The 27,212-nt window shown below is 47.5% G+C and overlaps 1 protein-coding gene across 4 annotated transcripts in view; it reads right to left on the bottom strand.

Moving 5' to 3' along the window:
* NOL4 (nucleolar protein 4) overlaps nucleotides 1-27,212 on the bottom strand; it is a 399,454-nt gene that overhangs the window by 129,411 nt on the left and 242,831 nt on the right. The window contains exon 1 of one of the 4 annotated variants that reach the window (XM_075584594.1): nucleotides 25,119-25,904. The exons of the other annotated variants lie outside the window; for them this stretch is intronic. Within the exon in view, the coding sequence (XP_075440709.1) occupies nucleotides 25,119-25,176 (58 nt within the window). The 5' untranslated portion in view covers nucleotides 25,177-25,904. Of the gene's footprint in view, nucleotides 1-25,118; nucleotides 25,905-27,212 lie in introns of those variants that run through there. 4 annotated transcript variants of the gene reach the window in all.

The raw sequence follows: 27,212 nt of genomic DNA, 5'->3' as shown, positions 1-27,212 counted from the left end.
ATGGCTTTAGTCACAACTTTCACCAGAGAGCCTTTTAGTTAGACTTACTGCTGTGTTACTGCTCTTTTTATATTTGACAATAAACAAATCAAATAAATGTGTATCCAAATAATCTGTATTTTACCGGTGGCTATTTAAGGATACAGTTATGCCTCATGCAGTGGCATTGTAAATCTCATGGTCTGACAATCACAGCATGATTAATATCTAATTAGGGATATAATCAATGCTTGGAGTGTAAAGGTAATTGTCACTTTTTTTTTTAATTTAGAGCCCTAACCTTCCACCCAACAAAAGTGTAAATATTTTAAAGGTGATCCTCGCCTCTTCTGTAGCACACACCTTTAAAAACGATCTTTAAGCAGCTTTGTCGCAATGATTACAAAAAAAGATGTCCTCACCTGCAATAAACCCATGGAAACCTAAATTGTGATGCGGTGGTGTAACAGGTCAGGGATGGATGTCATATATTTATTTACTTTAACTGTGTATAAAGGAATTTATTTTCTGTAGTATGCAGTACTTTTCCAAAACACAAATATGTTAAATGTCACCTTCCAGCCCTATTCCAGTAGCCTGTTTACCCAGGACATACAGTACTTGAAAACGAGAGGTAACGCTCATTGTATTACTTCCTGGTAAAACATTTTATAAATAAATAAATAAATAACATCAGTTAGGCTAAGGCCCCGCTGCAGGCGCAGGCACGGCCGCCTTGCTTGCCGGAGGGGCGTGCAATTCACTGCACTGCGATCTGCAGTGATTTTGTTTCGGCGCGGGGGGGCGTGGCCAAAAAGGGTGGGGGGCGCGGCCATGACATGAGGGGGCGGGACCATCCCACAGCACAGCGCTGCAGCCCCTCAGCCCCACAGCAGCCCCTCAGCCCCTGCAATTGACCTCTCCCTGCGGTCTGTAGGGAGCGGGAGCTGGGGCGGGGAGGGGGTGTGTGGTTTGAGCGGAGAGCTCTCGTGCTGTCCCCCCCCTCCAACCTGTCGGTCCCTCTCCCCCCTCTCGGTCCCTCTCCCCCCTCCTGGAGCCCCCCTTCCCTCCCCCCCTCCCAGAGCAGGGGCAGCCTGCGAAACGGGCACCAGAGGAGGGGGGGGGGGGCCGCTATGCACGGCTGCACAGACAGGGTAGCCCCCTTCCTTCCCTCCCCGTAGCCGCCTCCCTTTCCTCATTGGCTGACTGCTGCACTACGTGACGCGTTAGCGCTTCTGATCACCAGAAGCTTGCAGCATCGGCCGGCTGACGCGTCACAGCACGCAGTCAGCCCCGTCTGAAGAAGCCAGCGGGGACCTCCAGACTGGAGGAAAGGAGCTGGTGGCCCGCTGCCGCGCGAGCCGCCGGACGCAGCGGGACCAAAGCCTTAGTCTTGATCAGATTCCCATTGTGATGTATCTCCATAACTAAAGCACCAAAAATGGAGAGCTACGTTATAGCTTTCAGAAACCTCACCCCACAGAATTAATCAATGTAAGGGCCATGCTAGCAGTTACCAACTGTAGTTTGTTCTGTTCAACCAAAACAAGGTAACAGCTTTCTAAACCAGCGGTGCGCCAACGGGGGGGGGGGGTTGGCGCAACATTATTTAGGGGGGGTGCAGGCGGCGTGCGCGACACCTGCTGTGTGCGGGCCGGCAGATGCTGTGCGCGGCTGAACAAGCTCAAGCTCCATGCTGGCTGCTTCTCTGTGCTCTCTGCTTGTTGCGGGGGCACGACCTCCTCTTCCTGTCTGTTTCCCAGCCCCAGTCTGCAGCAGCACACGGGGGACCGGAGCATGCTTAGTACTTCCCCCCCAGATGAAAGTGTGTGACTCTTATGATTGTGTGTGTGTGTTGTGATTGAGTATGTGTGCTGTGTGTGTTGTGATTGTGGGTGTTGTGATTGAATGCAGTGGTGCGAAACCTGGTGTGCGCGGGCCGGCAGACGCTGTGCGCGGGAGGGCAAAAAAAGCTGTGTGCGGGTGGCCGGGCAGCCGAAGAAGCTGTGCGCGGGCGGGCAGCCGAAGCTGTGTGCGGGCGACCGAACAAAATAGTGCAGGTGGCGGCCACGTGATGGTGTGTGTGCATGCGTGGGGGCTGCGGAGGTATGGGGGAGAAGCACACCCCAGCGCTGTGACGCCCCTCCTTATGGTGTCTGCCCTACAATAACGCTGTGTTCCTGCTCTCCGCTGGCAACCTACTTTGCTGCGATCCTCTGCAAGTGAAAGGGTAGGCGGCCACTATATCCATCATACTATGAATGTACAATTATAATTTAAAAAAAAAGTGAAAACACAACATTGAAAACGGAAAAAAATAAATAATACATAATACTGTAGGTAGGAGTGTGGATGACACTGGGGACAGCAAGCCAAAGAGCAGGGAGAGTAAAAAGACAAAATGGGAGAAGGAAAAAAAAAGGGGGGGGGGAGGAAAGAGAGGTAGCAAAGAGGTGGATGATTGCCCCCCCAAAAGGATTGCCTTTGTGCACGTACACGCTCCCAAGCTTGGTGCTTGGGGAGACAAACAAAATTGACTTTGAAGCGCGCTCAGCAGCAGTCAATGCACGCACACACACACACACACACACACAGCCCACCCCCCCCCCCCACAAACACACACAAATAGCCCTGATCCATGCCCACCCGCTCATGCTTGCAAAATTATGCAGGACAGCCTGTGCTCAAGCTTGGAGAGTTGGTGATTTTCAATGGATGAAAAGGGGGGCTCGGCCTAAAAAGTTTGCTCACCCCTGTTCTAAACAATAGATCAGTTTACCATTCCCTTGCTTTTAGTTAATTGCAATGCAACCCTAACATGCCTTTATTGTGTGAAGAGTTAGGTTTTAAAAAAATATATATGTAACCAGGTCCCCTGGTTCCTCTGCTTCCCCCCTTTTACCTCCGTGCAGGGAGGTTGAGGTCGGGTGAGTGGGTCACCGGAGACCTGCGTCGAATGCCGCTGCAGGGCGCCACCATGTTATGGAGGCTCGTGCATGCGCAGTGACTCAGAGAGCTGCGGCGGCCATGTTGGTACACCCTGTGCATGCGCAGTATATGGTAGAGCGGTAGACAATACTCCAAACGGCTCCGCAAGGGACTACAAGTCCCATGAGCCTTGGGGACAGAGGCAGGGAGCTGGAATTAGTTACATTTGGTGCACTCAGCGGGACCACGCCAGTCGGAGCTGGGACAAGGAAAGGATGCAGGGTATCCATGGCCCCTGCTCTAGGCCAGAGACCCCCATAGGCCCCAGCTAGGCCCCGAGTCCCCTAAGGTTGTGGTTGCTGCAGGGACAGGCCCATTAGATAGGGATCCTGCCCCTGTAGTGCCAAGTGTGAGGGACAAAGCCAAGACGCGGCGGCGAACTGGCAATCCGGTGGTCCGGGACCAGATCACCCTAAAGATAAGAGACTCTCTTCATGGTGGGACTCTCCAGCTCGACACCACCTCACGCGGAGGCGTACTCATCACTGACGACGAAGGTGTGGGACCGGACGGCACCTTTATCTTCAGTAGCGCTACCGGGTGCCGGAGTACCCGGCAGGTATCACACCTACAAGTGCACCAACTTTAACACAGATTGTAGGCAGCACTGTCACACACATTGGGTGGGTGACTCTTGTGGACACCAGGGTGGTTGGGTGCCATGGGGCACCTCAGTACTTTGGGGGAATATCCTATCCGAGTGTGGATATTGTGCTGGAGGGCACTGTGAGGTTACGGCCGTGTGTGACCGTTATATTGTTGTTCCCTTTTCATTTGCATGCAGTAAACTGTTATCTATATCATTGTGTGTGTTATTGCATTGGGTCCTGTGACGGGGTTATCCAACATAGTAGGATCCCCCACAGGTAACGCACCACACACACATTAGCCGCCATATCTCCCATAGGGTGGGGGGAAAGTGCGCTACATATATATATATTTATATATGTATATATATATATCTGCACCATGCCACCAACCCAAGTCTGAGTCACAAGCATGCCCTGGAGCCCCTAGGGAAAGGGCAACATGACTGACTGACACGTGGGGGAAGCTTATTGCTGCAAGTTGGGGTTTAGGCTGCGCTTATAATGCTGGCGACAGCGACGCGACATCGCGTCAAAACAAATGGATTGTTGCCGTCGCTTAGGGGGGCATGAAGTTGACAGGCCAACGGAGCAACAGCACTACCAAAAATCTGGTAGTCAGTGGAATTAGAATTTTACAGAGACGGTCTCCACATGTTTCTGGCTATAAGCCAATCAGAGAGCTTCTCCGTCCCTCTGCCTTCCCCCTTGCTGACGTCACCGGCCCTGTAGCCAGCGACGTCTCCAAAATATGAATTACAACTTTCGCAATGGTGACGGCGACGGGTGACGTCATTGGTCGTGTCGCCGACAGTATAAGTGCACCGTTAGGGGGAGGAGTAAGGAAGGGGCAAAGTTATATCAGTGCTGGAAGGACAATTAGCATACCTCTTTGTATCCAGACCTGTGAGATGTAGCACCAACTCCAGAGAGTGCAGATCCAGCAGCATGGCCCAGCGAGCTTACAGCATTGGAGGTGGTTGTGGGGGAGTCCTGGCTTGTGGACCTGAGGACAGAAGCGGAGAGAAGAGGTGCAGCCTGGCTGATAGAGCGAGTCCTCGGACGTGGAGCGGTGGCCGCAGAGGCAGGCCTGGAGAGAAAAGCCTTGGCGAGAAGAGCACTGGAGTCAGGCCTGTTGAGAAGCAGAGCCATGGCAGGAGGAGTGGCAGAGGCAGGCTGGGAGGCAGGGACATCAGATGCGACAACAGACGCTGAGGTGGTCCGGAGCATGGGAGGCATCGCGGGAGAGGCGGCGGAGCTCCCCGGCATTGGCCTCAGTTATGCGGGGCGGCGGCTCTGGAGGTAACGTGCGGCCTGCTGGGACGGGACTGAAGAGGGGGCTGGGACATAGGTGATACTGCCCTCCAGCAAGCTGAGCCCATCGGGGGATATGAGGGCGGTGAAGGACAGAAGTTTAGCAACAGGGGTGGGGATGGAGGAAGTGTAGGCAATTATCTCAAGTCAGCCGTTTTAAGGCCAGAAGCTGCTGGGGCTGCTATGCTAGGAGGTGGGACTTGCTCACATGGGCTGGGGGTGGCAACTAGAGAGGTAGTGAGACCTACACCAGCAGCAGTAGGGGTAAAGGGGGCAGGAATGGGAAGCTTGTAGGGATGGTGGGCCCAGAGCAGTGTCCCCAGGGTTTAGCTCTGGGGGACAGAAGACCAGTGCTAGGCTGGAGTATAGGGCTAAAGTTAGGATGGGGGGAAATGATCTGACGGGAGTGCAGTCTTAGGACTTAATTAGGATGATGCAGAGGGACCTTGTGCGGGCATTGGTGGATTTAGGAAACCCCGGCTTGGTGTGATCTTATAGCTCCCAGGGCGGTATGAAGAGGGGGGGGGGGGGGGTAAGAATATGTAGGCAATTGAGTTTTCCAGGAGGAAGGTGAATAGAGCAATAGCTGGGTTTGTAATGGAGTTGGAGAGTGTAGCGGTGAGACACCTGGATTTGGATGGGGTCAGGCATGCCTATTCAGGAGTGATGGGATGCATATGTCAAATATAGGGAACAACATATTTAATTTGAGCCTAAAGTCAGGTGTGGAGAAGGCGGTACATTTGTTGGGGGCTGCAAGTGCAGTTTAAGTGAGTTAAATGCCCTTCCTGGTGGCGGGAAGGTCTTAGAGGGGGAAGGGAACATGGGGTAAAGTTGGGTCTCAATGGCTGTGAAGGTGGCTCCAATCGTCATGGTTTGGTCTCCTTGCCATTGGATCAAGGTCCCACTCTGTCCTGTCTGTGTGTAAGCTGGTGTGCAACTGCTTCTCCGCTATAAAAGGTGTCACGCACAGGCATTATTCAAGCCTTTTAGTGACCAGCTAGTGATGACAGGAGCAGAATTGTGAGGTTTGAAAGCTCCTAGCCATGAACTGGCATGAAAGTGGCAGTTACAAGACGGGTGTCCACAACTTGGATGAGGCAAGAGTGAGATATAGCAGCTATAATTGTGACTGAGCCATCCTCTTCAGAATCTGCTCTGCTCACCCCCACATGGAGACAGGGCTAGAAAAGATGTTCTAAACATATTGTGTCTCGCTTTTCCCCTGACTGGATAACCGTGTCCAATGAGATCACCTTTACTTTGGTTTGAAATAAGCATAATCATAAAATCAATTTCGGAACATGGAATAGTGAATGGCAAGAGCACCACACCACATCACAATCACCACAAACAGATTAATCTCACAGAACAAGGAGGCAGCTATATCTTTTTCCAGAAAGGTAAATACGGTAGGAAAAAGTATGCCGGCTTCACAGAGTTGGCTTAGCCATCAAGAATGAACTCATAAATCAACTCAATGAGCTCCATATCAGAATCAATGTATGCCTGATGAGGGCTTAAACTGGCAGGGAACTAATATGTCACAGTCTTTAGCATGTATGCCCTGGCTCTTGACACCAACAACGAAACCAAGGAGGAATTGCACTGTATGGCAACCTTGACCAAGTCCTTTCTGACATTTTAGAGGGAGACAGACTTATTCTTCTCGACAAGTTCGACGCCACTGGAATGGAACCATCAGTAAGGAAGGAGTGGATAGATCAATTCCAGCAGCAGCCCACTCTTGACCTAATGTGTAGATCATGGACTCGCCATCACCCTCTTCCTCCAGAAAAACAAGCACAAGACATCATGGTACACGTGATCTAAGCATCGGCACTTGATTGACTGTGTTGTTTTTCATGCCCGTGATCGCAATGATTTCAGACAGTTTATGAAAGTGTTACACCTACATGAGGTTTGTGTAATTGCAGCACAGGAAAAAAAAAAGACCGTTAGCAGTCAGATGAGAATACACTTTTTTGGTCATTAGCACAGCTACCTGGATTGCTTTGGAAAAAAGGCTCTTAAAGTAGCAGTCCAACCTGCTGTTTCCCCCCACCCCCCACCTTTAATATGTGCATCAATACAATCCACTCAATGATAAGTAATTAGCTAAGTTGCCGATTGATCCATTCTCCTGTGATCGATTGGTGAAGATTCAACTCGGGGGTTCACTAAATGGCTGGCAGTGCTGCAGAAGAGGACCAAAGATGTTAAGTTCTGTGGGAAAGATCATGTGACTGCACTAGGTACAATTGGTGCACTGGTGGAGAGAGGGCAAGGCACAAAAAAGTAGTGTGCCAGAGCCTGTTTCAGAAGAAGAAGGGGATGTTACTTTGTAAATGGTTGCTATAGAAACAAAAAATGCTTGTTAAATTATAATACTAAATATAATAATTAAAAATGTCTTTCAGTTTGGTTTAAAAAAAAAAGTATTTTCTTGAAGTACAGAACTGATTTATTTAAAACAAACAAACAAAAAAAAAAACCACATGTACGATATTGATTGGATTGCAGCTTTAAGTTTGTGGTATTGAGGAAACAAAAGTCCTTTCTAGAAAAATAAGCTATAATATGCGCATCTTCTACTGTATATACGCTTGCTTGTATTTGAGTTGATTTGTTACACAGATGTCGCACTGGTAAGCAAGCAGAAGGCATAACCTGACATCTATCTTCTGCTGCTAATCAATAGTGAGCTGGCTAGATAAAACTTTAAAGGGTCAGACAGTTGCTCCCAGCGAGATTTTGTCGGTGAGTTTTTGTGATCTTTTCCTAATTTTTTTTTTTTCATTTTTAATGATAAAACAGTTTGTAATCTTTTGTACAGTACATACAGGCAGATTTTTTAATCCTATTCGACAGTTCTTTCCTTTTATGTAAGCAAATTATGCTGCCACCATTAGCCAGAGACATAAAGGGAAATAACAATAAGTCCCAGAGATAAAATTAGAAATACACAGAAAACAAAAAGTTTGTATTAATTTCTTCCTAGCCATAAATACAGTATGTAACAAAAAAAAAGTTTCTTAAAGGGGTAATACCAACTATGTGGACCACAGTGAACGAATGCCAGTGACATTTTTCGTGGGGTTACATCAGGGTGATTGATGCCTTTTTTTTATCCATATCTGACACATAAGTATTTTTAAATAATTGCAAAGCTATTTTGTATGCATGGTGAGCGGAGACTTGGGAGGGGTTTTATTTCCTCTGGCTTCTCCTTTTGTGAGATGAGTAAATGCTCACACAGCCAGTGCCCCCTCTATTCCCCTCCCCTGATCCTTATTGGCTCTCTGATAAAAACGGGTGGCAAATAAAACACTTAATTGACAAACACTTTTCTATGCAGAGGCCCCTAAGAAATTCAACTTGTAGTTAATAAGAAAATTAAAGCAGCCAAGCCTTTGCTATAAGATTTATTTAGGGAAGCCAAACTGTTAAAACATTACAAATGGTTGTTTTCTGGTCAGTGACATGGCACCTTTAAGAATGATTAAATCTCGCTACGATTAAAACAAATGACATTCCTTAGTTGTTGTGGGGCCTTGATTGCTGAATTCCTCAATTTACCTTAAAACAAGCCATCCACACCCAAAACCATAATTAACAGTCAAAGTATTTGGATGAAAACGGCCACAGTATTTATTAGTACAACCGTAGTCTTTGCCATCCATTAACCATTTCACATATGCCAGTGTAGCCCTTTTTGTGAACACCTGAACTAAGGGACTACGGTGCATAAACCTGTGGCTTCAGGAGCTCTGAGCCTCCGCATATTGGGAGCCTGGGGGTATACCTTTATCACTTGTGGTGCAGCGCCTCCACTCACCCAGGATCCCCATTATAGAGATTATACCCTGAGCAAGAACCTAACAACAGCAGTATGCAACAGCAACCTTTTTATATCACACATGAATAACAAATGATATGCAGACTTATCATATAACATTTACATACACACACACAACGTGGCTCGGCCACACCTTATTGGGATAATGTCCTGTACATAAGCGGCTCTGCCACTCTCCTTAGGAGTATGTCTCATAACCAGTAAAGTATGGTACCATATGCATTCTCTCAGGAAACCCAATTAGTTAGTGGGAGGCGGGATCAGCGCCTGGTGACCGGTGTAGGTGCACTTGTAGATAAGGAAACCTTCCGGTCACTACGATGACCTTGACACTCCACAGGGGGCCCTGGTGTTAATCCAGCCTTGCGCCGTCTCTCCCTTCTGCAGCACCGTCAGATGGGAAATCCAAGATGGCGGCCGCAGCTCCGCAGCTCCGCATATGACCCTCACTAAAGGGGAACGTCCCTGACGACTATGGGCGTCCTTACAAATACAGCACCCTACGATGGCAGGGGAAAGGCTCCTGGGGCTGTGGGCATACCCTACCTAAGCAGACGGGTCACTGACCCTCTGCTCTCGCACACGAGGTTCCGCCAACCTCCTCCTTCACCTCCCTCGCTGCTCTGACCCACCGCCCACACGCATCCGGTTCCTGCATACACAGTCTCGCATCCCATTGGTCCTCAGCCTCAGCTGACCTTCTCACAGTCAGAGTTCATAGTTCAACCCCCTCCAAGTCTCTACTTAATATTACCCTTCGCGCGCTTCCCTCGCGCATGCGCAGCCCAACTGGTACGCAGTAACTTCGCTGGCAAACAGGGACAATATGGCGCTGCCTATGTAATTGACAGCGCGGAACCTTTAATATATATGCACATCCTTACATTCTCCCCCCTCCAGAATCCAGCGTCCCCGCTGGACTACCTAACCACATATATATAACTATGTACACAACCCTCTCTTCCTAGATTAGGTTACACATCTCATTAAACAGTACCATCATAGCTTGCATCCTATGCCGAGCCCACTGCTGAGCCTCATAATGGGGTGCCCCAAACTGATCATATGCCATTCGCATGGGAGGTTGACTGTTTCTTTGACTTCGGCGGGGTTGATCCTCCTCTGCTTCCTCTGCAGAGTGCTCAGTCTCAACTGGTATTTCCATCTCTACCCTTGAGGGGTGTTCAGCATTAGCACAGTCTCTTTGGGGTGTAAAACATGGACTTTGTGGGTCTAGAGGCTGACTCACTGGAGTCAAATGATCAATGTTCGGGCCAAAAGGCTCTTTACCCGTGGCTCCTTCGGGAGATGCCTCCACGGCCGGAAGGCCCCTTTGAGAGGTTCCCTCCATTGTATCCTCAGAGGTGGCAATTTTTATAGTCTCTGAGCCATCCTCTGTGTATTCAACTGCTCCATCTAGGGCAGTGGCTGGGGCTTCCAATTCATCCGTCCCTACTTGAGGTATGAGAAGCAGATGATTCCTATGCCACACTTTTACGCGGCCTTCAGAATCCTTGATCCGGTACACAGGAAGACCCGGCATCTGTGACTCCACCTCATACACCCCCTCCCGCCACCGGTCTGCCAATTTATGCTTCCCAGGAACACCTAAGTTGCGTAAAAGGACCGCATCTCCGGGGTGAATTTCCTTGTAACGTACTTTGTGGTCATAACGCCTTTTATTCCCCGCATTCAATTGTGCGGTCGTCCGCTCAGCCAATTTGTAGGCCAACTGTAAACTGTCCTTTAGTCGCTGAACGTATCGGAAATGCGTCCTATTGGATACCCCATCGGTAGATATCCGTAGGCGCACATCCACCGGTAACCGGGCTTCCCTTCCGAACATCAAGAAATACGGAGTATACCCAGTGGACTCATGTCGGGTACAATTATACGCATGTACCAATGCTTCGACGTGTTTACTCCACTCCGTCTTTTGCGGGCTCGTCAATGTACCCAACATATCCAACAAGGTGCGATTGAACCGTTCGGGCAAGGCATCCCCTTCGGGGTGGTACGGGGTAGTACGTGACTTGGCAACGTTCAGTAGGGTGAGCAACTCCCGTATCAGTGTACTTTCAAAATCCCGGCCCTGATCGGAGTGAAGACGATTTGGTAACCCATAGTGAATGAAATATTTTTCCCATAGTACTCGGGCTACCGTTACGGCCTTCTGGTCTTTCGTAGGGAACGCTTGGGCGTACCTAGTGTAGTGGTCAGTGATCACCAGAACATTACTAACTCCCCGACTGTCGGGTTCGATACAAAGAAAATCCATACACACCAAATCCATGGGACCCGAACTTTTCAAGTGTGCCATAGGAGCCGCCCTGGTAGGCAGTGTCTTCCTTTGTAAACAACGATTACACTTCCTACAATGTTGCTCCACTGACTCCCTCATTCTCGGCCAATAGAACCTATCCTGCAGTAGTCCAAAGGTCTTGTCAATGCCCAGGTGACCATGGTCATCGTGAAGGGCCCGGAGGACTAGTGTTCTCAAACGTTCCGGTAAAAACAACTGACGCCGATCGGGATGGTTATGATAGGAGATCACCCGATATAACAAACAATTGTCCATTTCAAACTTCCCAAACTCATTTAACAGGAGCTTCACCAAGTCTTTGGGGGCCCGCTTCAGTATAGACGGATTATCTTGCTGTACAGCTTGACGGGCTAGCTCCACTATGGGGTCTTGTGTCTGATAATGCACTAGATCCTTCCACGCTATGATATTATCTTCATTGATATTCATCCCGTCTCGACCTTGATAGGCCCGAGGAACAGCCTGCGAATGACATCCCAACGAGTCAACCACCCGTAATTCCGAGAATGCTACGTTGTCATCGACTATCGCCGCTACTGAACAGAGAGCACGAATCCCGGGGCCCGGTATCTCCTCCCAGACTTCCTCATCAGGGGTGGATTGCAGACCAGGTCGACGAGACAGAGCGTCGGCACCTATGTTGGTGGGTCCGGGTTTGTATTTAAGGTTGAACCGGTAATTGGCTAGAGCAGCTAACCAACGGTGTCCGGTGGCGTCCAATTTGGCAGACGTATTGATATAGGTCATGGGATTGTTGTCCGTGCGTACTTCGAACGGTACTCCATATAGATAATCGTGCAGCTTGTCCACCACCGCCCATTATAGCGCCAAAAATTCCAACTTATGGACCGGGTAATTCTGCTCGCTAGGGGTTAAACTTCGGCTCGCGTAGGCCACTGGACGTAGCCCGGTCTCATACTTCTGATGCAAAACCGCTCCTAGCCCGCTGAGGCTAGCATCGACATGTAGGACATAGTCTCGCTCAGGATCCGCGTAGGCCAAGACGGGGGCCTGAGTGAGGCTGGTCTTTAAGTGTTTGAAGGCCTGTTCACATTCTGGAGTCCATGTCTTCCCAAAGGGTGTCTGCGCCGAGCTCCCCTTTCTCCCGGTTTCTCCCGGATACACCTTGAGAAGGTCATTCAGTCTCTTGGCCTTGCTGGAATACCCCTCCACGAACCGCCGATAATAGCCACAAAACCCCAAGAAAGACCGCAGCTCTTGAACATTTTGAGGTCTGGGCCAGTTCATCACCGCCTCGATCTTCCCTGGGTCGGTGGACACCCCATCAGCTGACACAATGTGGCCCACATACGTTACAGAGGTCCGACAGAATTTGCACTTGTCTAGCGACAGTTTTAGGCCCTCCCCCTCAAGCCTATCCAACACCTTCATCAGTCTCTCGGAATGCTCCTCTAGAGTCCGCCCGAACACGATAATGTCGTCCAGGTACACTAAGCACTCTCGCGGGTTAAGGTCTCCGAGGGTTTTTTCCATTAGTCTCTGGAACGTGGCCGGGGCACCGCAGATCCCTTGAGGCATGCGGGTAAACTGGTAAAACCCTAAGGGACAGATGAAGGCCGTTTTTTCTTGGTCTTCCTGGCCCATGGGCACTTGATAATACCCGGACCGGAGGTCGAGCACACTGAACCATTTACTCCCGGTCAACGCATTCAGGAGGTCCTCGATTCGGGGCAGTGTATACTGGTCGGGGATAGTACGGTTATTCAGCGTTCTGTAATCCACACATAGACGGACCGTCCCGTTCTTCTTGCGGACTACCACAATGGGTGAGGCGTAAGGGCTCCGAGATTCCCGCACGATGCCAGCCGTTTCCATCTCGTCGATTAATCCCCTCACTTCGTCAACATCCCTTGAGGCAAGCCGGCGGGAGCGCTCCCGGAAGGGGGTGGCGTCGCTCATTCGGATGGTATGGTGGGCACTGCGACAGCACCCCACATCCATGTCACCAGTGGAGAACACACCCCTTCGGTCGTGTAGCTCATCCTGCAGCCTCTTCCTCCACTCATCCGGGAGGGGCGAGTCGCCAAAGTCAAATTCCAATGCCGGCGCTATGGTAGTAGGCGAGCTCCTAGCTAGTCCCGTCGAGGCCTCCTCCTCGGAAGTTACCGGGTATATCCTTCCTAGCGTCTGCCGCCGGTCAATAGTCATCGGGTACGGGGATATATTCTGCACATACACCCAGGTGCGCTTCGGGATCTTCCCGGGCCATTCCTTGACCGAGGTTAGTACTTTGTAGCCCAAACGTTGTTCGTCCTGGGCCACACTCTCCAAGGTGAAGAGCTGATCCTCCGACCGTCGACGGGGGTAATGGCAAGCGGCGACCATCATTCGTCCTTCCCCCGGGGGAATCTGGGTCAGTCCCCATTCTTGGCTGTAGAGGACGCCATGCTCTTCCTCAGTCGCAATTTTACCGCAGACCTCTTGGAGGGCGGGACAGGCCGCTAGGGCCAGCAGTGGGGCTTCTCCTGCTTCCTGCAAAAACTGGCGGAATACCGCGCGCACAATGTCAGCGTTGGTCCCCAAGATGATTGGGGCGCTGGGGTGGTCCTGCGGCTCGGGGCACACTAAGGCCTCCACTTCCATGGGGTGATGTTTACCAGTATTCAGCTGGAGAATATCTAACTGCACCTTTACTACTCCGTCTATGGGGTAATCTTCATGACTCAGTCCCCGTAGTCGCAAGGCATCCGCAGATAGCAACGGTAGTTGGTGTAGGTGTTGGTCGTAGAAGGGCCGATACACGATGGTCACTTGAGATCCCGTATCCAATAATGCGGCGGCGTAGATGCCCTCAATAACCACTCGAATAATGGAGGCGGGGCCAATTCGGGGGCTCGGAGAGGATGGCAACACCTTTTCATCCTCCAGGGGCCGGCACGGCATCGACTGCGCCGATCGGGACGACGTCCTCCGCGAGGTGGGGCAGTGGGCCCGTAAATGTCCCATCTTTCCGCATGCGTAACACTGCATTTGGCTGAGGTAAGCCTCGTCTCTCCTGGTTGGGGGACTTCGCCCAGTTGGGGGACGAGGTCTGGGTGTCACTGGGGTGGGGACATCCTCGGGATCGAGATCCCCAGGTTCAGGCACGTCGGGCTTTGGGTCCACTTTCTTGGCTTCTTTACCCCCGGGCGGTGGCTTCTTCCCGGTGGCTAAGTCACGCCCTAACAACACCATCTCGTGCGCTTGGACCCGATCCATTAAGTCGTGAAACGACAGGGCTTGCCCGGGCGTTATGCAGCTACTGACCCGCACCGACACGGGGTGTAGGGGTAGGAGGCCCCTCAGCAACTGAGTGGTACGTATTCCGTTGGCTTCTTTCCGTGGCAACACGCCTTTCCTGACCATATTCCAGAGATCCAGGTGTAGTCGCCTGAGAAAATCGGATACCATCTCCCCTTCCTTCTGGGCTAACGCATGAAATTTCGACATCAAAGTATACATGTCCACCGGAGCTCCATACGCCTTGGTTAGGCAGTAGATGAGGTCTGCCGCATCAGCTTCCGGGTTGTCGTCTCGGTAGTAGTGCACCATGTGGGACGCGGGGGGCCGTAAGCACTCGACGATGCGCTGTCTACGGACCGCGTCCGTGCAGGTCCATTCAGGTAGTACCTGTTCGGTATGATCCAGCCAGTCCTCTATCCCTACTTCCCCTTGGGGCGTGGGTTTCTCCCCGGAGAAGGCCTTTAACTTCCTGTACTGGAGCGACTGGGTGGTATTGTGGATAACGGCAGCTAAGGCGGGCAAAGAGGTGTCTCCCGGTAAGCTATCCCCGACAGCGGGGTAAGCGTCCAATCTTGATAGGCTAAGTCGGTTGAGGCTAGCCCGCAGGCCGGACGGGGTAGAGGAGGAGCCTAAGCTCAGGGCTGCGGGCCAGTGAGGGTGCAGGCCACGGTCAGGGGAGTGGTCGGGGCCTCCCGTCGCGGCGCCAGCGGAGGGGGTATACTCTCTCCGGGGGGTGGAAGTGGCCAGGGGCGCAGGGGTGTCCGCCTGGACGATGGGACAGCGCACCCCCGGAGCCTCGGGCAGCAGCAGTATACGGGGCAAAGCCTCGGGGCATATATCTTGTTCAGTGGCATACAAGATCCGGCGCCAGGTCTGGTCGCGGTCATAAAAATGGTCTTGTACTTGGGCATTGTCCAGGAGAGGAAGCTTTCGGACCTGCTCGGTCACTGTGCCTAACGGGATCATGGCGGGGACATGGCCCAGCGCGAGAACACGGTTCAAGGGAATCCCGCGCCGTTGGGCCCACTTGCGCACCTCGAGCGCCGAGGGCACCGACATGATGTGGGTTGGTTGCACAATAGAGACAAAAAAATGTGGGGGCACCCCAGGTCTAAGATCTCAGCAGCGCCTCCAAATGTAGCCCTTTTTGTGAACACCTGAACTAAGGGACTACGGTGCATAAACCTGTGGCTTCAGGAGCTCTGAGCCTCCGCATATTGGGAGCCTGGGGGTATACCTTTATCACTTGTGGTGCAGCGCCTCCACTCACCCAGGATCCCCATTATAGAGATTATACCCTGAGCAAGAAGCTAACAACAGCAGTATGCAACAGCAACCTTTTTATATCACACATGAATAACAAATGATATGCAGACTTATCATATAACATTTACATACACACACACAACGTGGCTCGGCCACACCTTATTGGGATAATGTCCTGTACATCCTTATTGGGATAATGCCACTCTCCTTAGGAGTATGTCTCATAACCAGTAAAGTATGGTACCATATGCATTCTCTCAGGAAACCCAATTAGTTAGTGGGAGGCGGGATCAGCGCCTGGTGACCGGTGTAGGTGCACTTGTAGATAAGGATACCTTCCGGTCACTACGATGACCTTGACACTCCACAGGGGGCCCTGGTGTTAATCCAGCCTTGCGCCGTCTCTCCCTTCTGCAGCACCGTCAGATGGGAAATCCAAGATGGCGGCCGCAGCTCCGCAGCTCCGCATATGACCCTCACTAAAGGGGAACGTCCCTGACGACTATGGGCGTCCTTACAAATACAGCACCCTACGATGGCAGGGGAAAGGCTCCTGGGGCTGTGGGCATACCCTACCTAAGCAGACGGGTCACTGACCCTCTGCTCTCGCACACGAGGTTCCGCCAACCTCCTCCTTCACCTCCCTCGCTGCTCTGACCCACCGCCCACACGCATCCGGTTCCTGCATACACAGTCTCGCATCCCATTGGTCCTCAGCCTCAGCTAACCTTCTCACAGTCAGAGTTCATAGTTCAACCCCCTCCAAGTCTCTACTTAATATTACCCTTCGCGCGCTTCCCTCGCGCATGCGCAGCCCAACTGGTACGCAGTAACTTCGCTGGCAAACAGGGACAATATGGCGCTGCCTATGTAATTGACAGCGCAGAACCTTTAATATATATGCACATCCTTACACCAGCCACTAGTTTTAATGCCAGTGGGAATGTATCACACCTGATCAAGCCAAAGGTTAGCGCAACCATGAGCCGCAAAGCTAAAGCCATTGTGCTACCTTCCCAAAGCCATACTGTATATGGCCAACAAGAACAGCATCAGCCTTAACAGCATACACCTGGCAAGGACATCCCGCTGTTGTGACAACATCTATTTCATATATCAGTTTTTATACATACTTTTAAAATAAAACCTGACAATTCACATAATATATACATATATTATATAAACGTTTGTCCCCTTTAGTAATGTAAAACGGGAAACTCACTTCTCTTGGTGTTAACCTTAAATGGTTGACCCTTACTCTGCCAGTTAGCCGAACTGTCATTTTAGCTCCGCCCACTTATCCCAAACTGCCAATGGCAAAAGCTTTCCCAAACATTTCCCATGAAAAGCTTCCCAACCAAAATGATTAACCTATTCCTAACTCAGGTTATTCGTCATCAGCAATCATGATCCCAAGGCCAATGCAAGGGTATTCGGCACCCTAGGCGAACCTTCAGCGTTGCGCCCCACATCCTCAACTTTCTGAATTTTTTTTTCTTACTTGAAAAATTTCATCTTGTACCTAAATAGATTTTTTCTAACATTCATACTCCCTCCCCCACTCTCCCTGACACACTCTCCCCTCCTCCCCGACACTCTCTTTCTTCTTGGCGCAATTCCTAGCCTCCTGAGAGCTCCTCCTGATTGGCTGCTGATGGGTAATGTAGCCAATCAGGATGGAGGAAACTGCCAAGCTCTTTCCCTGCTCAGGGAAATCCACTGCCTGTTAGAACACCCCACATTCTGCCGGTCACCTAGTTGGTCTAATGGTAAACTGACCCTGTCTGATCCTCATGTTCTATTGGTACATGGCGTTCTGCTTTCCTTTAAATACAGAAGCACTTACTATGTTGTTAATTTTAAGTCAAAGTTCCTACAAATACTTTAAGAGCAGGAATCTGTGTTTCAGTATGATCATGTTATTTTGGCCTTGGTTGGTTCAGTGAGCCTTACATAGAAGAACCATGCAATAAAGTCGCACATGGCAGAAGTCTGCTCATTTGTCTAAGGAAAGAAATTAGATTGTTAATTTCTTTACAAAATGTTGATTGTAGGTCAGTTATCAGGGATTGCACCTTTAAATGCCCACTTGTTCATATATAAAAGTGTGTGCTTTTGTCTCTTATCCTTTTTTATTTGAAATGCAGCCATTAAACAGATCTCCATTTTCTTCTAATCAAATGACCATTTTTTTCTGCCATTGGATTGCATGCTTAAAAATAGATTTATAACAATCTTTAAGAACAATTTCACTTTTGCTGTGTGCGCCTTCCCCTAACACCACAGTCGTGAAGGCTAAATGTATCCATACCAGTAGTTAACAAATCCTGTAATACAAAATCGTGACCTGGGTTAAAATCCTATATATCAATCAATCTGATTTGAAATACGTTTGATTTATTTGCCACAAAAATTGCGCTGAAAGCTTGTACCGAAATAACATCAGGTACAGCCGCGGCCCATTTTATTCTCCAACATCTCCGAATTTTTTCCTATTGCCACGCACTTCACCGCATTCATGCCGGCGTCACCCGCGGTTGATGTGTTTATTGATGTGTTTAATAATAATGGTTCGGATTTAATTGGTTGCAATTCTTCGAGTATCCGCCAGGTGGCAGATATTCATGAATTGTAATGCGCATGCGCTTGAGTAATGTGTCGACTTGCAGGTGTTTAAAAAAATACCACAGTGGTCCATTGTAAATTGACCTTGGTACTGAAGAAGTTACAATAATGTATCAATTTAGGCTTTTCCTATTAAAAACTAAATACGCAGTGTCTGGTGTTCTATTGTCCTGAGAGTCCCGAGATGAGTGCACCGCTGCAGTCCGTGTACCAAAAACCCGATATAACGTACGCTTATTTAATATGGGCCGCGATTAATGCAACAGATGATAAGATGGCAACAGTTGGTCAAATTTATCAGTATTTTATCGAAAACTATGACTTTTACAAATTTTCACCAGATGCTCATGTGTGGAAGCGTGCAATAAGGAAAAATTTTCAGGAAGCGCCCTTTTTCGCGATTTCCTTTGTAGTTTACATTGTTGGCCCACCCGCAGTACACCAAGTACGACACGTGGTGCTTGAAAATTAACATGGCATACTTCTGGAGTAAACCAGCACTCATCACCCTATACTTCTCCCTGAGTGGATTGGGCAGCTTGCGCAGGATGATGTCGGGCACCGTATCGATACAAGCGTATGTGGGTTGGATTCTTGGAGCGGGTGTTCTTCTCGGAGCGGGTGTGCTTGTGGTGGCGGGCGAGGGTAGGTTGTCTGGGAGGATGCTTTCCTCCTGTCTTGGTCGCCGTGTTTTCTCCTGGCGTGGTCTTGACGGGGTTGTCATGTCATCAACGGCATACATGTACACATATTCTTCTGGTGGAGGGGGTGCGCTTGGTGATGGAAGGCGGTCGAAGGTCCCATTCATCCCATCCATGCCACCCTTCTGCTCCGGCGTCGGAGATACAGGGACATGAACTCCGAGCAAATTATGTATCCCCGCTATGTCAGTCTCTATCTTCTCCATCCGTTGATCCATCTTCTCCATCCGTTGATCCATCTTCTCCATCCGTTGATCCATATTTAGCATGGTCTCTAAAAGAAGATCTGTCTTTACCAGCATAGTAGAGTTCCCGGGGATATCGACACTTTACCCATTCAGCATGCGGTCTAACGAGCTGGATCTTGTGCATGCGGTGCTGTGGACATCTGGGTGGATGGGTGCTACGGAGGATGAGATGGGGGTTCCCTGGAGAGAAGCGGCAGCGTCGTCGAAGAAGGATGGAGGAGGTGACCTGTGGATTTCGGGGAGAGAAGCGGCCGCGTCGTCGAAGAGGGATGGAGAAAGTGACCTGTGGAATTCCGGGAGAGAAGCGGCAGAGTCGTCTAAGCGTAATGGAGAAAGTGGATTTCCGGGAGACCAGTGGCAGCGGCGTCGAAGAGTAGTGGAGAAGATGGGCTGTGGGTTTCCGGGAGAGCAGCGGCAGCGTCGTGGACAAGTAGTGGAGAAGATGGGCTGTGGATTTTCCGGGAGAGCAGCGGCAGAGTCGTCGAAGCGTAATTGAGGAAGTGGCCTGCGGGTTCGATGGGTTGGCTGTCATTTGTTTTGCCTTGAGTGTACATCACCGAATTTCTTCTTGACATAATAAGGCTTACGTGTATTAAAACCCTTAGCTTTTGGGGTCAGCAGAAGGTTTTCTTTATTAGCCTTAGCCTTTCGCTTTGGACTTGGCTTGGAAATGGCTCCTGCCTTTCGCTTTTTCTGCGTGACAGGCACGGCAGAGGCGAGTGGGTTCCTGCGTCCGCAGAATCGGGGTTGATCCATGGAAGCAGATGGCACAATGCAGTATCTGAACAAGGTAAAGTTCAGATACAGATCATCGAGTGGTGGGATATGTAAATTGTGTAACCTTTTATGCATGGCGACGAGGTACAGGTGTTAAAAGTGGGCGTACTCTAATGTGAGTCATTAATGTATAAATACACCATCCATTTTGTGGAATCACTGCACATTGAATACACATCGACTAAACATCGAATATACATTCTTGTGCTTGTATTTCTTTCTACTCGCAGCAATGCCTGTTAAAAAGATTTCAAAGGACCTCAGCATGAGAATTAAGGAGATGTACACGAGCGGACAACGAATTGCAGATATCCAACGCTGGTTAGCTGCTTCTGGCCTCGTTGTGCCATCAACCACTGTGTGCTATCATGCACACGGAAAGACCAAACAACGCACGAGGACACCAACGGTAACTAACGCGTAAGTATATTTATATTACTATATAATATAGTATATCTATCTATTATTGTTTATATTGCTGCATATAAATATAACTATATAGTATAGATCTATCTAACATTATGGTTATATCTGTTTATTTATATTACTATGTAATATAGTATTCTATCTATTATTGTTTATATTGCTGCATATAAATATAACTATATAGTATAGATCTATCTAACATTATGGTTATTTCTGTTTATTTATATTACTATGTAATATAGTATATCTATCCATTATTGTTTATATTGCTGCATATAAATATAACTATATAGTATAGATCTATCTAACATTATGGTTATTTCTGTTTATTTATATTACTATGTAATATAGTATATCTATCTATTATTGTTTATATTGCTGCATCTATTATTGTTTACTGTAAATTATGTGCTGTACTTGTGGCCTACTGCACTGTAACTTACCGGATTGTTGTTTTTCTGTACACTGTAGGGAGACAACGCTTCTGTTACAGTATACAGTAGTTCCAATATAGACTAGTTTGACAGTACTAACTGCATACTGTAGTCCAATATGGAGTAGCTATACGGTACACAATGCCATAATATGCACCTAACTGCACTCATTTTTTATTTTCTTGTCTTTTCAGAGAAAAAAAGGATGGAAATGGGGAGGGGGGTATCATGTGTACATTGTCTGAACTGTGTGTACAGTAAAGTGTATCTAAAGTACAGTCATGATTTACACAAAACCTCCCCTCTCTCAATGAACTACACAGAATGAGGAAGAAGATAAAGACGGAAAATTGTATATTATTATATATATTATTATATATTAATTAATATTATTATCAATGTGCATTATTCATGATTATCCAACTTTCAACTGACAGAAGAACTGAATAAAGACTGCATTTTGTATTATTCATGATTATTTGTATATTTGTATTTTTTGTTCCTGATAAAATAAATATTTCTTTACATTCATGATAATCATAATCATTGATCCCCCCCCCCTACACCAAAGAAAAAGAAAGAATGACAAAAATTGGTAATTTACTGCATCAAAAACATGAATCAGATTATGGTTTTTTAACTCTCAATTTCACAGTGCTGTGCAAATCAGATTTACATATCAAATTCGAGAAGGGATTATCACAAGCATTACCGTAAACAAAGCCTCAAAGGGTTGGGGGGGTGGATGGGTTAGTCATGCGCAGTAATCATCAGCTAGCTCCCTTCCCAAAGAGGATTACAGAGAGGTGACTCAAAGCCAACAATAGGAAAATTAATTAATGGTTTTGTAGAGGTGTTGATAAGAGGTTCAAATCCTTGAGCGAGCCTTGTGCGTGTGTGAGTGGGGTAGGGGAGGGGGGTACAGGGTACAGCTGCATGAAGGATTAGCTGTACTGTACTGCTGCGGCACAGTTTATTCGAGCATTTGCCCGTTCTGTGCCGCAGCAGTAGCCTGGCGCGCGCCCGAGTGTGACGGGCGCGCGCCGAAGCAGCGGAAGAGCGCCCTCCGATCGGGGCGCTCTCCCTACCGCTGCCGGGTCCGCCGGGTCCCCCGGAACCCCCTGCCGCTGTCCCGCGATCGCGGGACACCAGGGCTCCCTCGGGGAGCCCTTGGACACGCGTGCAGGGGGCGCAGGCTCCCGATGACGCGTGACCGCGCGTCTATGACGCGTGACCGCGCGTCTATGACGCGCGGCACGCCGAGGGGCGGCCACTAGCAAGCCGGGAAATCTCCCGGCTTGCGGATCTGGCCGCACTGCGATAAAGTGTGTCGCCAGTGTAGTTCAAAGACATGGCATATTTTCAACAGGCAGGTCATCATAATAATTTGATCCCCACACCCCCAAATACATAAAAATCACACAAATCAATCATGTGCAGTCAAACGCACAGTGTCGCAGTCAAAACCTGCAGCACAGATTGAATATCGTAATGTCAAGATGGTTGAGGTAGGAACATGTTCATTCATGTTGAGAAAATAATAATAAAAAATTACGAGAAAAAACAATATTTTTATTTTTTGGTCACTCTTGAACTTCGCAAGAAATTCATGCATGCGCAGTAGTAATCAACTACAGCTCCCTTCCCAAAAAGGATTACACGCAGGCGCAGAGAGGTGACTCAAAGCCAACAATAGGAAAATTAAAATATTTTTTTTTTGGTCACTCGAACTTTTTTTTTTCCCAATGAGCATTAATAATCAACACAGAAGAATACAGTAAATCAAAATTGAACGTTATGCACACAGGAATGTGATGACAGGAATGTGATTGAAACCAGAAAGCCATCCTTTCAAAGGAATGGCGTGGGAGAGGTGTACTGTAGATAAGAAGTTGAAATACTGCAGTGCAGTACATTATCCTGTGTGTGTGTGCGGGGGCGAGCGAGGGAAGAGCGCTATATACGCCGAAATGTGATACTGTTACAGTACACGCCTATGCGTTTCAACAATGTTCAAATGAGACATACTGTACATGAATGTATAAATATGCAAATTTACAATTACTGCGTGCGCACACGCAGACTGTGTACTGACGTAGGTCGAACTGCTACAGTATTAGACTTTGAAGACAACGGCTCGCGAACGCCCACATGAGTTTTTAGACGGTATTGCAGTAAGCGCTAAGAATATGCTAATATTATGAGTGCTAAAATACCGGAACATATTCCGGAAAAAAAAATTATATACTGCATCTGCCCGCGATTATCAGAGTTGCGCCGCTACGGCCGCATTAGGATAAAGGCGACCGCCACTGTATGCAATCAAGATAGCAAAGTCACCTGACCATTGCTCGTCAAATAGAATTTTCTGATAACATGATGCCCCCCCACTATTTGATAAATAGCCTACCCATTACTGTTTAAAAGTCTTCACTACGGATCATTTTCTGACATGTCAGAGAGTATAATTAACCTGAAACCCACATGTTAAGGTTAAATTAATGTAACACAAAAATTAATGTGCCTAACAATTTCCCAATGACAGACATCATTCACCTGGGTGGCTGCACTGTTATTCAGGTCTTCGTTGCACTGCAAGAGCATACATAGAAGTAATCAAGTGATTTGCTTCTGTACCTACACTGTCACAGCACAGGACTATGCAAGGATATAGAAGATCAGTAGAATGAGGAAGAAAGGAGGCCAAAGTAAGCAGCGGATTACCCATGGTTTAAAGATAAAAATAGAAAATTAAATGCTTCGCCATGAGCTCTTCTGACTTCTGTGCCTATGTTTCACTTGGTTTTTTAACTCGTTAGATGCTGAAAGATTCAAACACATCTTAATATTTTGCAAGCCGCTAAAATGGAGACACATGATTCAATATTTAAGGATGGCAAATAAAAATAAGAAAAAAATTCAAATTTCTGGAATTGTGAAGTTGCAATCTGGCAACGCTGAATACATTTTGTACCCACTAAAGGTGCTAACAACTCAAGATAAGCAGCCGAATAACTAATACTGTCCTTGAGCATATGAATCGCAGCACGAAACACTGATAAATGATAAGCAGGCCGCAAACTGCAAGCTGCCGGATCGGCATAAAACAGATCTCCTGTGTTTCCTTAGCAAAATGTCCAAGGGCTGTAATGCTGACTCGGCTACTTATCTCAGTACTGCACAGCAGGTGGCACTGCTGTCTTCAAGCACCAATCTATTAACAGAACATTTCTGGTTATGCCAAGATATAGATAGCCTTATTATGTTTATTCAGTGATTCCTGCATTTTGGCTGTTATGCTGTACTTGCATGCTTTCTGTTTTATTTGTATTTTTTGTCAAAGAGAACTGATTTCTGTACTCGTACGTGTAACTGGCCCGTGTTAAATACTTGTTTTCTGATGTTCAATATCTGTTTACATGACGAAGAGGTTTGCCCCAAAACGTTGTGCCCACATCTGCATGATAAAAATGTCCCTAATTCAATATGGTGGGAAGCTCAGTAAAGTACAATTAACGAGGTAGAGAAGTAACTTTAATGCACTTGAATGGAAGCTACTACATCAGTAACTCTGCATTTCCGCATTTCTCGCAATACGGCATATTGGCCATAAAGAAGTTTCACGTTGTGTCCAGAAGTAAGAGTGGAACCCCAAAAGCTCAATTGTGAGGTACTGTAGTAACGAGTCCTCAGGTTTTGCTCCGTAACACCATGTGTATTGTATTACAACTATGGAGAAAAATATTCCATCTTACCAAGTCATAAGTTCATACCTGAAGAATATTAAGGACTTACATTGTCATATTGTACATTCCAAATCCATTGTTTAATCAACACCACAAGTAGGCAGGCATTTCAGTCATTCAGGATAGAAAGGATGTCTCAAATGGTGATACCCAACTTTTAGTATTTACTTTTTTTTAAAACTTTTTGACATATCTGTGTACTATATATTTTCCCAAAACCCGTATGGGAAAAACATTGTTAGTGAATCAGATTACAGTAAGTGTTGCAGCTCCAAAAAAAAAAAAACTTAAATATAAAGGGAAAACACTGGATGCCAGAAAACAAAACTTAACCAACTTACAGAACTACAGAAACAAGCCCCTTTTTTTTTGTGAATACAAACTAAGCAGTTTTAGTTTTCTTAACCTTATTTGAAGACTTCACAATAATTGTGTAAAGGTACTATTGCTCACTCTGAATTCAACAGCATCTAAATTGGAGAGACATATTTATTCCCCTCACAGCTCCCTGCTGCCAATTTCACTGCTGGCGTGGGACAGTCTCCACGAAGACTTAGAATAACCGCATTCAATATTCTACCTGTGCTGTAGCTGACACTTACTTTGAATTCCGCTCTTCAACTTAAAATACCAGTGTCTCTGGCTGGCCAATTCTATCATTGCAGATGCAGCATCCCTCGGGCAAAATCCAACCTTTCTCTCACTGTGCACCCGGGGATTAGCCAGACGTCCCGAAATTCTCTCCACTGCACAGTAAGAGCTAATCTTTCGTGTATGAAGCAGGGGAGAATATTGTCATGGCAACTGAGCCCATTCTAGCAGTGGGGCTGCTGCGATGAGCCGAAAAAGATGCCAGAGAAACACACTCGTCTTTCCTCCTTTGCTTCGGGCTTCTTCTTTTAGGATTTGTATTCTCCAACACCTTTACTGATGGATTGGAAGGTTGATTATCCATGTATTTTGCTGCAGGTACTGTAGATTAATAGTTAAGAAAACTCGGGGGTCGGATACAATACTTACTTAACTCAATGTACATGTATTACTCACACTTTTCAGGTGGATTTTAACACTTCCTCTTCTATGACCTTTCCAAAATAAAATAGTCACAAGGCTTGTGTGCAGTAATAACCCTGCATGTGTTTCTGCACATCCGTACCGTAGACATCCAGAGTTCCTGCTTGGAATAAAGGTAGGGCTCAGCATCACAGTGAAAAGCTCGGAGGTCTCTGTCTGGCTAGGGGAGGGAAGGCTGACAAACGCTAATCTCAGCAGACACATTTTTCTTATTTATTGAAACTGGAGAGTAAGCACAAGGAGATCAGGGAAATACTGTTCACGTCAGAATGGAGAGTTTCCAGACAGCACACGAGACACACGCACATTGCGTATACACGTCTGCCTATAAGTCATATGAAAATATCATAAACAAATATAAAACATTGAACCAAATAACATCAAACTTCAGAGAACACCGGCTGAAAGCTTTGGTAGCCCTTTCAAGACTTCCGTGGGTTTCAGCCTGTTTTAAAGCAGCATTCCTGGTGGCACTTCACCTCCCCCCTAATATGTGCAGCATTTGATTACCTTTAATCAAAATGAATTACCAACGCTACAGATCAATCCATTCTCCTGTGATCGATCAGTGAATTATTTATTTATAAAATGTTTTACCAGGAAGTAATACATTGAGTGTTACCTCTCGTTTTCAAGTATGTCCTGGGCACAGAGTTATGATTACAAATAATACATGGTTACAAATACATAGTTGCATAAGTGAACAGGGTATACATTATGTACAAGACATTGCATGCACAGTTAGAGATAATATATATTATAGGCGTATGTAACAGTTACAGACCAGATTAAAATGTGAGACAGCTTTAGTTTTGAAAGAACTTAAACTGGTGGTGGATGTGAGAGTCTCCGGTAGGTTGTTCCAGTTTTGGGGTGCACGGTAAGAGAAGGAGGAGCGGCCGGATACTTTGTTGAGCCTTGGGACCATGAACAGTATTTTGGAGTCAGATCTCAGGTGATAAGTGCTGCATGTGGAAGGGGTGAGGCGCTTGTTCAGATAGATGGGTAGCTTGTCCAGAAAGTATTTGAAGGCAAGAAAGGAAAGGTGAACTTTGCACCTAGACTCAAGTGATGACCAATCTAGTTCTTTAAGCATTTTGCTGTGATGTGTGTTGTAATTGCATTGGAGAACAAAAAGGCATATTGAATTGTAGAGGGTGTCAAGTTTGCTAAGGTGGGTTTGGGGTGCCGAGCTGTATACTATGTCCCCATTGTCGAAAATTGGCATTAGCATCTGCTGTGCGATACGCTTTCTGACCAGGAGACTAAGGGAGGATTTGTTTCTGTAAAGTACACCCAGTTTAGCATCGTTTTGGATATCAGGCTATCAATGTGCATCCCAAATGTTAAATGGGAGTCAAACCATATGCCCAAGTATTTAAAACTAGTAACAGGAGTTAGGGTGGTGTTAGCGTTGGTTCTGATCTGGAGCGTAGTCACTGGAAGCTTTAAAAATGTAGCCTTGGTCCCAAATACCATTGTTACAGTCTTGTCAGTGTTTAAAAACAGTTTGTTTTGGGAAATCCAATTTTCAAGTCTCAAAAAGTCAGATTGATGTACGTGTTCAAGGTCGGAGAGGCTATGGCTGTGCGCATATAGGATTGTGTTATCTGCATACATGT

The sequence above is a fragment of the Ascaphus truei genome, chromosome 2, assembly GCF_040206685.1.
Source record: "Ascaphus truei isolate aAscTru1 chromosome 2, aAscTru1.hap1, whole genome shotgun sequence".
Taxonomy (NCBI): Eukaryota; Metazoa; Chordata; class Amphibia; order Anura; family Ascaphidae; genus Ascaphus; species Ascaphus truei.
This window is presented reverse-complemented; position numbering and strand designations above follow the sequence as displayed.